At 42.1% G+C, this 13694-nt stretch overlaps 1 protein-coding gene across 6 annotated transcripts in view; it reads left to right on the top strand.

The window, feature by feature from the left end:
- The window catches only part of RAPGEF4 (Rap guanine nucleotide exchange factor 4), a 317781-nt gene extending 308558 nt beyond the window's left edge, over positions 1–9223 (top strand). For 5 of the 6 annotated variants that reach the window (XM_060302243.1, XM_060302240.2, XM_060302239.2 and 2 more), the window contains 2 exons: positions 4949–5003; positions 7873–9222. In XM_060302243.1, coding sequence (XP_060158226.1) covers positions 4949–5003; positions 7873–8000 — 183 coding nt within the window. In that variant the 3' untranslated portion in view covers positions 8001–9222. Of the gene's footprint in view, positions 1–4948; positions 5004–7872 lie in introns of all 6 variants that reach the window. The other variant, XM_030851867.3, reaches the window with a different exon arrangement.
- The last annotated feature ends 4471 nt before the right edge of the window (positions 9224–13694 follow it).

Here is a 13694-nt window from a genome sequence, read left to right as displayed (position 1 = left end):
CAAAGATCTCAAGGGGCAACAGAAGGAAAGACAAAAACGTCTGAGGGCAGGCGTTTAGAAGACGCCTGACATCTGGGAGCACCTTCTCAAGGGACTTGGAGCAGAGAGCGAGCGTGGCCTAAGAAGAGGCAGGCTCGTCTAGCAGCTGGCTGTGCGTAGGAGGTTGGGAGAGGAACAGTGCACGGTGGTGTTGCCTGGAGGGCCTGCTGGCCTGAACTTGAAAAACAGACATGAAAGTCCACTCCCCTTCAGGGACAGGAGAGCTTAGACGGGGCACAAGAGTCTATACAGAGCTGGCCAGAAAAGCCAGAGACGGCTGGGGAGGCCTGGTGGGTCATCGACCATCTGGATAGGAGTGAAGGTGTAAGGTGGCCAGCCTGCCCCCGAGGGGAGGGTGCCACAGAAGGTAAATGGGGAGGCCTGGGCCCCGAGGACCCCATCTGAGAAGAGCCCCCTCTGACCCCTCACTGGATTCAAGGAGAAGGAATTACTTGCATCCGAGCTTGAGGGAGATCTGTGTTTGGGACCACAGCCTCAGGGCCTCTCTCCTGGGCCGGGCTCAAGTGCGTACAGCTGGCCACTCCCTCTCTGGACAGCATCTTTGTGCCGGTCACTGTGCAACTCAGGCCCCAGGCAGGACATCTGCTTCTGAGTCGCTCTGTTTTCAGCTTGATAAAGAAATAAATACCTGACACAGTGTCACTGGGCATGCGCTGTCTACGCCTTCGTCCAGATCAGACTCTCACCGTTGGTCAGCTGTCCCGGTGAGCTGCCGAACAGGACAGGCCCGACGCCTGGGAAGTGCCCTTAAGATGGTTGTTCTTGTTAAGAGTCATTCACCAGGTTGTATGCGAGTTCTCTGGACTCCTCTTGCACATTTTCTGGAAGTTTGAAATTACTTCCAAATAAATACATAAACACTGAAGAAAAAGAAGAAATAAATAATACCTGAGGGTAGTTACAGAAGCCTTCTCTTGCTACCTTATTTTTCCCTTCTGAGCTTCCCCGTGTGAGTTCACGTCCAGAGGGAGGTCCATCAGCTTTCAGTTGGGTCCACTTCTCAGCCCTGTAGACGAAAAACTGTATGAGCATATTAATTCTTGCAAAGAAGCTCTGAAAACCTGTACTTTGCATTAGTCCCAAGGCAAGTGGTGGCTGTGGGAAATTTGGAATGTGGATTCCCAAGGGGAAGCCTGGCATTCTGACTGTGGACCACTTTCTTGGCTAGCATCCTCCAGGGCAGGCTGACGAGCACACCCTAAGGTGGGGCTTCCCAGCAGGGGGTGGGGCTGTATCAGAGTCAGGTCAGGTGCGAAGAGGGGCTCACACTGCCCACCTGCACTGATTCAGGCGCCTTCTAAAGGAACACATTCCCCTCACCTTGCCCCTGAATTACAAATCACGGTTTTAACAAGCCAGTTACTAACAGGAGCATGCCATAACCTCAGGTTTGCTGGGATGGGAGAAGAAAAAAGATGAGAAGCTCTGCTTTGGAGTGATCAGGTATCTTCCCACTGGCCTGGCCTGGTAGGAAAGTTGCCTTGTCTGCTCCAGGCAGGCCAGCGTGCTCTGGCAGCGCCACAAAGCCTAGGGTATAACTTTTGGCTTCATCCCTGCTGTGGCAGTTGGGTAATAAAGCCTATGTCTTTTAACCTTAGTTTCTGCCAACCTTCACTGGGAACAGCAATGAATAAACAGTCATCTGCCGTCAGAAATGACATGTGAGGCTTAAGCCTGCGGAAGAATAGAAAGACTAACTGGATGGCTTTTAGTGGAGATAAATGCAAAACCCTCCACTTTGGTCCAAGAAACCATCTGCATGTCTATAGAGAAGGAAGCTCAGTGAAGAGGGCTGAGAGGTTTAATTCACTATAAGTTCAGATGTCAGCAGTGTGGCTTTTTTTAAATCGTGGACTTCGGTGTGTAGCATCATCTAGATCGAGGAAGGAAAATCGTGGTTCTTCTGCACTCTGTGATTTGCTTAGGGTAGGGCACCGCGCTAGACACTATCCACAAGATACCTCAAACTTATGAGAAACTGGTGAAGAAAGTGGGAAAATTTAGGCTGAACCAGAAAAGACTTGGGGGTGAAGAGATGTCCGTGATAGCTGCCTTCAAGTATTTAAAGAACTGTCCCCTTAAAGCGGAACTAAACACATGTGTTGTGCCTCCAGAGTTCAGAACTAGGATTAGTGGGGTGAAAAGCAAAGGGGTATAGGGAGGGTGGGAGAGAGGCGCAAGAGGGAGGGGATACGGGGATGTATGTATACATATAGCTGATTCACTTTGTTACACAGCAGAAACTAACACAACATTGTAAAGCAATTATACTTCAATAATGATGTGGAAAAAAAAAGGGACTTGGACTCAAAATGATAAAGAAATGTCCAGTAGTCATACATGTCTAAAACTGCAAGGGGCTGTCCTTGGAGGTGATGAGCTCCTCGTTGCTGATGCCTTTAAACAGTGGGGAGCCATTATTTGCAGGCAGGCTTTGATGGCCTTAGGCCCCTGGAGACAAACGAAGAAGGGGCCTTCTGAAGTCTCCTTCTGCAGCCCCAGGAAAGCACCTTGTCGCTGTTAGCAGCATATTAAATATTGCATGTGTCAGTGGGTGCAAAAGAGGGTGGGGTTAGAGATAACAAGTTAACCCTTCTTTGGCCTTGTGAAAGCATTCCGTAACTGCATTGACCAGCAGTGCTAGTAGAGTCCGGGTGCTGTTACTAAGGGTTTACATATTACGTTATTGTGCAGCCACCTCAAAGGGAAAGAATGGGCCTCATTGCAAAGCCAGATGTGGATTGCAAAGTTAAACTGAAGTTATCTCTGAGTACAATTAAAAGGGATACGTCAAAATTAAAACCATTATTAAAATTAATCAAAGATTTAGAAAGGTAGAATGAACTCCAGAGCTGGAAATTACTGATTTAAACAATTGTTCTCACGTTTTAAACTACATAATGAGCTAAAAATTATGAAGCCTCAGAGTATAGCTGTAAAGAGCAGTCCAAAACCAAAGTCAGAATGAAATGTTTTAGCTTTCAAAACTGAAAAGCAGAACAATTACTCCCTACAAAATGGTATAGGAAGAGGTTTCTGACCCCTGCTAATTGTTTTATTATTCTTTGGAGGGGCACACTGGCAGCATTTCCCAGGGTTTTCAGTAATTACACTCCATTCAATATCTGAAGAATTACAATAATTCTACATGGAATATACTTGTGCCCTTCAAATGCGAAGCCCTTGGAGAAGCGAAAAAACAACTTAAAGTAAATTAGCAGGAAAATTATCGTAGTTACTGTTTATTTCAGGGCTCCATATATCGGAGGCTAATTATACATTGTATGTTACATTTTCTTGGAGGTATTTGTAATATATTTCTCATGCTGATCAACGGACGTCCTGGTTTGCAGGAACCTTTATGAAAGTGAAGTTCTAACTTTTCCAAGTGCCTCTTTGTGTGTGAGAAATTACCCAGTGCAGACAGATGTCACTTGGTGCATGCCACAGGCCTCAGAGCAGTATTTAGTGAGGTATTATGAATGTTCACCTGTACATATTTGTAAAGTTCCAACTCTCTATGAAAAAACCTCTCGTTGATTTTTTTTTTTTTTTTAACACTACATCAGTTTTCTCAGAGCCATTTTCTATATTTTGGCAAGCCAAGGTTCCAGGAGAGAAAAAAGCAAGGACTGGAATTAAATAGCCACTCAGAGATTAGAAAGTCTCTTTTCCCGGCTGGAGCCTTAACAGATTTTCCGCTAGTGTTAGAATTAATCCACCATCTCTGCGGACCGCCTTGAGAGCAAAGGTGTCCTGAGATGTTACACAGAGACTGGGGGTCCCCGTGTCCTGAGAGTTTACACAGTTACCCTTAAAATACCACGAGCAAGAAATGTACGTGGTGACTCAGAAACAGTGCTTCAGTCTCACTGATATTTTTCCTTACGTTTCTTGTCCTTCATTTCTTTCTTTCTTTCTTTTCTTGTTTTTAACTAAGTTGAGCACAGTTCAAAAGATTTCCTTATAAGTTTTTATGGCAACCAAAACTTAGAAATTGAGATCGCTTAATGACAAAATTAAAAGGTTAAATAAATTATGATCCATCCACATGACTGAATACCTGCTTATTTAAAAAGGATTTTAAAATGCAAATGGCATGGAAAAGTCATAATGCCATATGAAAAGATTCAGATCAAAACAAACATGTACGTTATGACTTCCGTTTTTTGAAAAACATGCTTATGTATTTTTTAAAGTATTAGAAGGAAATGTACCAAAATATAACTGAAGTTACTGTCTGAAACGATATTCTAAAATATGCATGTTAGTGTTATAATCAGGAAGGATGAAGAAGGAAGGAGGGAAGGAATCACATAATTAAGGTGAACATTAAAACACACACTTTTGCTGGAAGATGAGAAAGGTTAATAATGCATAGTGTATAGGAAAAATGTGGCCATAGAATGTCTATGATTGTTCCATGAATATCATCAAACACCTCATTATTGAGTCCTGTTTACTGTGAGGAACTTGACAAGCTAACCATTCTCCAGATCTAGAATAGTTACAGGTTCTCTTGCAAATTCACAGTGCCCTCAAGAAAGGATGGTAAAAACGAGTCCTGAGGAGTAAGGTCCATTTCTCAGGAACGACAGCCTGCTTTTTACATCTTGAGGAACAAGCAATTAGAGGAGAGTTATGCCACTAGTATTCCTCACCTGACAAATACCTTGTATGCGTGGGAGGGGAGCATGCGGGGGTGGGTGCCTCTTTCAAGTGATTAAACAGGTTAGACGTCAACCAGTTGCCTCCAGATAATCCACATCTCAGAACCTGCTGTTTCTTGTGCTCCCAGGTATTGCTGAAATAAATAACGGTTTGTTTTCTTTTTTGGATTCTACACTAAGTTTACCTGCATTTCAGTTCTTCTTTTTATTCTTTTTAGCGCATGATTGCAAATACTGCCAGAACGGTGAGATACTGCAGGAGCCAACCCTTCAGTAAGTTAATGCCGCTGCAATATGGATCTTGGTGGCTAAGTCCTTTTCAGTGAGGCTACTGAGACATTCTAGAAGTCTGGACAATATTTGATGGTGTCAGAGACCCTTTGGACCACGAATCCCATGGGATAGGGGCCTTGCATTTAAAATAACCATAAGAATATTATTTTATGAATGAACTTAGAGAATTCATCTGCTCTTAACAGAGTGGATAGACAACTAAGGCATGATTGCCAACAAATCCTGACTCTAACCAACTCTCTTTATGACTCACTGCTTCACGTTGAGAAACTCACATCAACTCGTAATGACTCATTCTGTCGTTTATAAACTGGGAAAGACAATATTGTCTCTTGGGGTGTTGCGAGAAGGCATCAATGTCTGTAAGTACATGTGTAAAAGGTCCCACAGCAGGAATTCATATTATATTTCTAGAATTTCTAGGTGAATTAAGGTGTTTTTCTTAAATCTGTACAGAAACTGGTATAATACAATGCTTTAATAGAAAAGCGTCACTAATAATAAATAGCAAGTTTAAACTGTTGGGAGTTAAGTTGCATCATCGCAGCAGATCACCCTGCCAGGCCAGTGCTACTGTCTCCTCTGGACTAGGACTTTGGGTAGGGGCTGGAGCTTTGGCTCCCTGCAGCCGGTCTGGGAGTGAGAAGGTAGCCCCTAGAAAGTTTTGTGCTAATAACTTCATTGTATGAGTCATTGAAGTCATTGGGCTCATTAACTTAACATGATAATTTGACATGACTTCGAGGCTACCAGTACCATCCCCTCCAATAAACCTAGTGCTCAGAGACTAAAAGCTTCTTGTTTTATTCATCAGAGCTATCTTTGCTCTTCCTAGCACAGGACTGGCCCAAAGCGAGGGTCTGCTAACACAGGATACCAGAACTGCTAAACATTCATTTTTTAATGCCCGGGGGGGAAATCTAGGAAAAATAGTCTTGACTTGGGGAGCAAGGTCTTTAAAAACTTGATTCAAATGATTATGCCTCCTCTTCCTTCCAAAAGGTGCAGGCTTGCACCTCATCAACTGATCTTATGTGGATTCTGCCAGAATTACAGTCTCTCATATCTCTTCATCTAGTGATTTATTATATGTATAAAGACACGATCATAAGGCAGTTATACAAGTGAGTATGAGAATATATAAGTGACGCCAGTCTACACAACAAAGGTTTATAACCTAGAATCCATGGCCCTTCAGGGGGTTCTAGGAAATTCTTGAAATTAAACACAAATGCTGTGTGCCTAAGAGGGTTCAAAGCCTTGAGAAGGTTCTCCATGAGGTCCAAGAACCAGAGAAGAACCAAGATAGAATATATTTTGTTCTATAAACTTCTTTGGAAGTAACTCCTACGTTCTCCTATATCTCCTAGAGACATGGGGGGAAATTTTATATATACAAATCTCCACTGCATTTGTTGAAGTTATCAGTAACTGCTGGTAAACAACAGCTGCTTAGCTCCGAAGTCAAAAATCTATAGATAAAGCTATAAGAATAGATTCATAAACATTGTGGGAATATGTACAATGTAATTACACTATATTGTAAATGTAGAGTACACTGCCAGTGACAAGCGAGGAAATTAAACACTGTGGCATTATTTATATGTGATAATTATACTGATGAGTTTCTTCTTAGAGCAAGTGGGGGCCTTTGTATCTTTTCTCTGCTTTTCTGCGTTCAGACCTGCAGCACTCCCCTTCGCCCCTCATGCAGATGGCATTCTAATTGTCTTTGGGAGTGGTGTGTGGATCTAAAGAGAACAGATGGACTGCAGAAGGCAGTGTGCTATGGCGGAAAGAACACTGGTCCAGAGTCCAGGCTGGCCTGGCCACTCCCAGTGTCCCACACCAGGGATCCACAGGGCAGAGGCCACCCAGGGACCATGGCCAAGGTGTTGGATCTAAACGGAGCTTTTTTTCCCTTTTATTGTGAAATAATGTCACCATTCAAAAATGGAAGAATTCCCAGAGAAGAAATCCAGATTTCTCATTTCTCTAGAAAAAAAGGAAGATCCGGCCACTCAGGGTGCAGATCCCCACATGGCATCAGCATGCAAGAGCTGCGTAGTCACTTCTGAAGGGAACTGTGTTTCCAGTTCACCACTGTCAAATGGCCTTCCTCATTCATGTCTATTCGCTGTGTAGGGATCTGAGCCTTTGATTCTTCTTTCAGCCTAGTTTTAGGGAAATTGGTTAACTTCAGATAGCTCTGCTGCTCGAGTGCTTTGGGGAGTGGATGAGAATAGAATGGTAATTGGGATTTCAGAACAAATAGCATCGGAGAATTGAAGGTCGGGCACAAGTCATGCCTTCAGCCCGAGTTGATTTTTCTTTTTTTTTTCTGAGTATGGACAGTCTCTAAGAACACACAATCTAGGCAATAATGCTGTATATTGTATGCAAGTAATGAGGGGAGTCGGACTTACTAGTCTCACACTTGCTTGCTTCAGTTCAGCCCAGGTGTTAAGTGCTTTTGTTAGGAGCTAATGAAAACTATGCCATTAGTCCTCATCTGGATCAAAGGGAGTGTGAGACACAGGTGGGACGGCAAGGGCAAACAATTTTAATGTATAACCAGGGCTGTCAGGCGATGCTTTCACTTTTATTTGGTGCCTTTTTTTTTTTTTTTTTTACAATATGTAATGCAAAGGAAATGTGATTCCAGGGGAAGAATAGGGTGGGAGGGAGGAGATGGAACATCCAAGTAGAAACCTTTCAATGAATATAACATGTTGAAAGGTCTTGATGGAACCCAGGAATTTATGATAAACGTAGAAGCTGGAGTAAATAAGGCTGTATCTTATATCCATATATTATGCAACGCTAATCCTGCTCTCTTCTTCAACAGATCCTGATGCAGCTCAGGCTAATAAAAACCATCAGGATGTCCGGAGTTACGTACGACAATTAAATGTGATTGACAACCAGAGAACTTTATCACAGATGTCACACAGATTAGAGCCTCGTCGACCATAGACATTTAAAGTGCTCAGAACAACGGTTTGCGTCCAGTCCACAATCTTTCAAAAATGCCATTTATGCTAGTACTCACTGTATTGTCACTAGAGAACTCTATAAAACAAGCAAAAACCCATCCTGAGACATCTCAGTGCTGCATTCAGCTTACCAGCGTCATGACAAAAGAAGAAATTCTTTGACTTGCACACAGCTTGCACACACTAGCTTAGGAATCCCCCGTTTGTAGTCACCGTATTTTATTTCCAGTTGTGCCATCTTCTTTGCTGAAACATAAAATAAGACCCACATGAAGAGTATGGTAGAAATATCATTGTCAAGAGAAGTATCAAGCTGATATTTTTTTCTAGGAGTGTTTACAGGATGAGATGTGCTACAAATGGTATTTATTTGCCTGCATCGTTGGTGGTATAGTTTCATAATTTCTAACTCAACATTTTGATTTGAGCATGGAGGTTTTGGAAGGGGTTGAGGAATCCGTGTAACTCCAAATTAGAGACTGTATTCTTCCATCTTCATAGTTTTACCTCTGAAGGAACTGTACCCGACCACGTTACTACAAAACATTCTGGCTGCTTATGTAATTTAGGGAGGACTGGTCTGTAATTTCTGAATGACATATAGAATAATATTTATGTTTACAATGTAACTTTTTTAAACTTACAAATCAGGAGTACATATATAAGAATTCCACTGAGAAACTCCAAGGTTCTTAAAATTGCTAGCGTTAAGATTAAAAAAAAAAAAAGACACTTCAAAAGAACACAATATTCAGAAAACATTTTTCAAAATTATTTTCCTGGGCATTAAAAAAAACCTTTACTATTAGCTAATTATTGTTACTGATTAAAAAACCCACATATTTTCTGGACTTAAATGTTATCACAGATATCTTAATTTTCAGCAATTGTTTTGCACTTTCAAATATTGTAAATAGTTCATTCAATCAATGGTATAGAGTTATTTATTTGCTACATGATAGATATTGTGCCAAATAATTACTTTTTATTTATTTAGTATGTAATTTTGGAGTACATTTTTTCCTGTTTTCACAATTAGGCTACATTTAATGTGTAGGAATTGTATGTATGTATATCTTCTGTAAATAACAGCTACTATCTTCATTAAATATAATTGTGACAAGAAAAGGTGTGTTGTTCTCAATTCCTATAATATGGGAGAGATAACCATCTGGTATGATGGGATCCTGGATTTCTTTTCATTGAAATAAAATTCACATACTCTAAAAGTCACCTTTTTAAAGTGTACAATTTGGTGGTTTTTAATATATTCATAAGATTGTTCAACCATCATCACTATATAATTCCAGAATGTTCTCCTTATCCCTTAAATAAACCCCATACCCATTAGCAGCCACTCCTCATTTTCATCTCCCACCAGTCCTTGGAAACCATTAATCTGCTTTCTGTCTCTGTGGATTTACCTATTCCGGACATTTTGTTTAAATGGAATCATATAATATGGAGACTTTTGTGTCTGGTTTATTTCACTTAGCGTAATGTTTTCAAGGTCCATCCACATTGTAGCAGGTATCAGTACTCCATTCCTTTTTACAGCTGAATAATATTCCATGATATGGATATACAACATGTTGTTTGCCCATTTATCAATTCATGGACATTTGGGTGGTTGCCACTTTTCAGCTATTAGGAATACTGCTGCTATGAAGAGGCACGAGATTTTAGAGCTGCCTGTTATGGGTCCTACACAATTTCTCAGTGATTTAAGCAATTGGTATACTATTTGATGAAAAATTTTCCAAAATTATTTAATTTCCGGACCCATGTCTGTTTTTTAACGTCAGCATTTTCCAGAGTGTATTCCAGGCTATAATCTCACAAGTTCAGTAGAGAATGGACTTGAGGACACAGGGAGGGGGAAGGGTAAGCTGGGACGAAGCAAGAGAGTGGCATGGACATATATACACTACCAAATGTAAAATAGATAGCGAGTGGGAAGCAGCCGCATAGCCCAAGGAGAACAGCTTGGTGCTTTGTGACAACCAAGAGGGGTGGGATAGGGAGGGTGGGAGGGAGGAGATATGGGGATATACATATACTATAATATAGCTGATTCACTTTGTTGTACAGCAGAAACTAACACAACATTGTAAAGCAATTATACTCCAATAAAGATGTTAAAAAAAAACCTCACAAGTTCATAAGCTGTTCCTCCCAAAACACGCACAATTGCAGAGCAAAACACAAAACCAAGATGACATCTTCAAAAATTTGGGAACGATAATATAATATACCCCCTTAGAAATGATTCCCAATGTTCATTAACATATTCAAGGCTCTGAGAGTCCTGCTGTAATCCCTTTTATAAATTTATTTATTTTTGGCTGTGTTGGGTCTTTGTTGCTCTGCACGGGCTTTCTCTAGTTGCGGTGAGCGGGGGCTACTCTTCGTTGCAGTGCATGGGCTTCTCATTGCGGTGGCTTCTCTTGCCGCGGAGCACAGGCTCTAGGCGTGCGGGCTCAGTAGTTGCGGCACTTGGCCTTAGTTGCTCCGCGGCATGTGGGATCTTCCCGGACCAGGGCTCAAACCCGTGTCCCCTGCATTGGCAGGTGGATTCTTAACCACTGCGCAACCAGAGAAGTTCCTGTAATCCATTTTAACATCCACAGTTAAAGGCCTCTTTGAGAAACACTAAGGCAGCCAAATGCCTTTCTGTGTTCATTTATGTAATCATTCAAGGTCCCCAGGTACAGGGTGGTGTTTTATGCAATGTTACGCCTCCTATCCAGAGTCAGACACAAAGCCTAGGATTTACTAGAGAATAAAAAAAAGTCACTGAATAAATTTTATTGAAGTCATTATTTTTCAGCATTTTACTATCTCATAGACTTCAGTATCAGCTGCAAAGTTTCCCTTATATAATATATAATGATTTTCCACCATTATGTAGTTTTCCTTTCCTTAGAAAATTTTAAAAGCTGACAAATTAAGCTGACAGCCTATCCCTTGGGCATCCTTGCTCTTGTTTACTCTTCCTTACTCCTATCTTACTTAAAAGCTGGTCTCCTACATGACAGCTTCTTTTCCCCAACTCCATGGTGACTGACCCCTTATGACCTTATTTTAATATAGTTTCCACATTATTCAAAATTAATACATATTCTCCCATGTATATTCCCCTTGGTCTTCCAAATGAGAATAAGTATTGCTTTACTTAATAAAGATAAGAGATTTTTAATTATGTCTGGCTTCTTTGAAAATGCATTAAACTCCATTATTCAAGGTACTGATGGCAAAGTAAAAGAATTCACACAGTAAAAATGGAGAGTAGGAGCCAAACAACTCTTCCTGAAGCAGGAGATGCAGTTAATATTTTAAAATTTGCAAACAAGCCAAGAGAAAATGAGATGCCTACAGGGTCGCAAGGAGGATAATGAGGTTAGCTGGAAGATATAAGAAAGAAGAAAGAATGTTTTTACCAAAAGCACCTGTACAAAATTATACATTTAAGTGTTTCACATACCTGCTTAGCAAGGTCACTGGCACAGTGTACAGGAGCTAAGCTTTTCCAGCAATTTTTGAATGTCATGCAGGTTAAATAGATTTCTCCTGAATTCAATGGTATTTCCTCTGAAATATGAACGAGGTTCAATAACTACCAGTGGGAGAAACTTAAGTGTCATTCTGGTTTCAAGTTGTACTTATAATTTTTTTTTGAAAAATCAACATAGAATATGCAGTGTTGTAAAAATGAACCCCTACCTTGAATAGCTTTCTTTTTGCTGTCAATCTAAAATGTATTACATCTCTTGGGCTTCCCTGGTGGCGCAGTGGTTGGGAGTCTGCCTGCCGATGCAGGGGACACAGGGTCGTGCCCCAGTCCGGGAGGATCCCATGTGCCGCGGAGCGGCTGGGCCCGTGAGCCATGGCCGCTGAGCCTGCGCGTCCGGAGCCTGTGCTCCGCGACGGGAGAGGCCACAACAGTGAGAGGCCCATGTACCACAAAATAAATAAATAAATAAATAAAAATAAAATTTATTACATCTCTTGCTGTGAAATAATCTTAACTTTCTCTATGTGTCTTACATGGAGAAGAATGTATTCGATGGGCAGGTCACAGCATCAATGACTTATAAACTGGAGAAGAATCTTTGACTTAGTTTGATATTGTTAGTTATCTTTCTATTCATTCATTCACTAGCCAATGATGATTGAGGGGCTTATGAGTGAGTGCCAGGCCCTCTAGAAGCTCAGGATTCAATGTGAGAAAAGCTAGAGGATCCCTGTTCTCCTAGAGCTTATCACCTATTGGGAAAGACAGAAGAGTAATCAAATAAAGAAACAAACAAATATAAAATCACTTCCAAGAAAGGATGTGGGGTTGCCAGAACATGTAGTGAGAGGATTTAACCTGATCTGAGGTGAGGAAATGTTTTCTGTGCAGGAACAGTTGACCTGAACACTGAAGAAGGAAAATGCTAACTAATCAGAGAGAGGAGAGAATATGTTCTAAGGAGGAAACAACCTTGGCGGCACGAAGAACTGATGGTGGAAAGCTCACCGTGGAAGAGCAGAGAGAGCAAGGGTGAGCAGGCTTCAAGGTGTGCTGGAGACCTAAGTTGGGCTCAGCGTGTGCACAGCCTTGCAAGGCCTTTCTAAGGAGCTTCATCTTTTACCCCAGAGCAGTAGGAAGCCCGAAGTGCTAAAGGCAGGGGTTGCATTTCTAATGGCAGCCCTTACGGGGCAGGGCCATTGCTTTATGATACCTCACTGTGGATGCCACATGTGTCAAATCTAATTCCTTAATTACTTATGATGCAGGCTTAAAACGTAGGGCAGAGGGAATTGTGCATAATGGCAAATATTAAAGAGCAGTGGCAGACCCAGAAGAACCCACACAGAGTCAAACACCCTTCTTCCTCCTTACTTGGGCCACTTTTTAATTTTTTGTTGTGGTAAAATACACATAACATAAAATATACCATTCTAACCATTTTTGAGTACACAGTTCAGTGGCATGAAGTACATTCACACTGTTGTGCAACCATCACTGCTATCCATCTCCAAAACTTTTCATCAACCTAAACTGAAGCTACCTATTACATAATAACTCCCGACTTCCCCCTCCCCCCAGCCCCTGCAAACTACCGCTTCACTCTTATGGATTTGGAAGTTACGTCATCTAAGTGGAACCATACAACGTTGTCCTTGTGCAGACCCGGGGAGAGGACTAGGGTTGGCTGCACAGAGACAGCCCAAAGGGACTGGAGTGTGGTCCAGGCCACAACGAGGGGTTTGCACAGGATGGAGCCCAGGTCTGCCATAAAAACCCCATTGTTAAGCTGCATATGAAAGGAGGGGTGGGGTCCCACCACAGCAGCCCCATTCTCAGCATGCTCACGGCTGGCGCGGCTCTGCCTCTGAGCCCTGGGAGCATGCAAGCACCTGTGGACTGCGCACACACGGAGGTGGGTCTGAAATCTGAGCCAGTTCCCCACAACTGTGCGAATTCCTGGGATTTACGCCTCCAGTAGCTCTGTAAGCTCAGCGCTTGCAGGATATCCAAGCAGATTGCTGGTGCTCCCATGGTGGTGGTGGGTCCAGCATTAATAGCAGCAGGCTTTGTGGGTTCACTCACGAGGAGACAGGGCTGGCATGTGAGCTGATTACTGTAGCTCCCACTGCGTGTCCAGGTGCATGACTACAGCAGGTC

The sequence above is a fragment of the Globicephala melas genome, chromosome 7 (genome assembly GCF_963455315.2).
Source record: "Globicephala melas chromosome 7, mGloMel1.2, whole genome shotgun sequence".
Lineage (NCBI taxonomy): Eukaryota > Metazoa > Chordata > Mammalia > Artiodactyla > Delphinidae > Globicephala > Globicephala melas.
The sequence above is the reverse complement of the archived record's forward strand: the minus strand, read 5'-3'. Positions and strand labels throughout refer to the sequence as shown.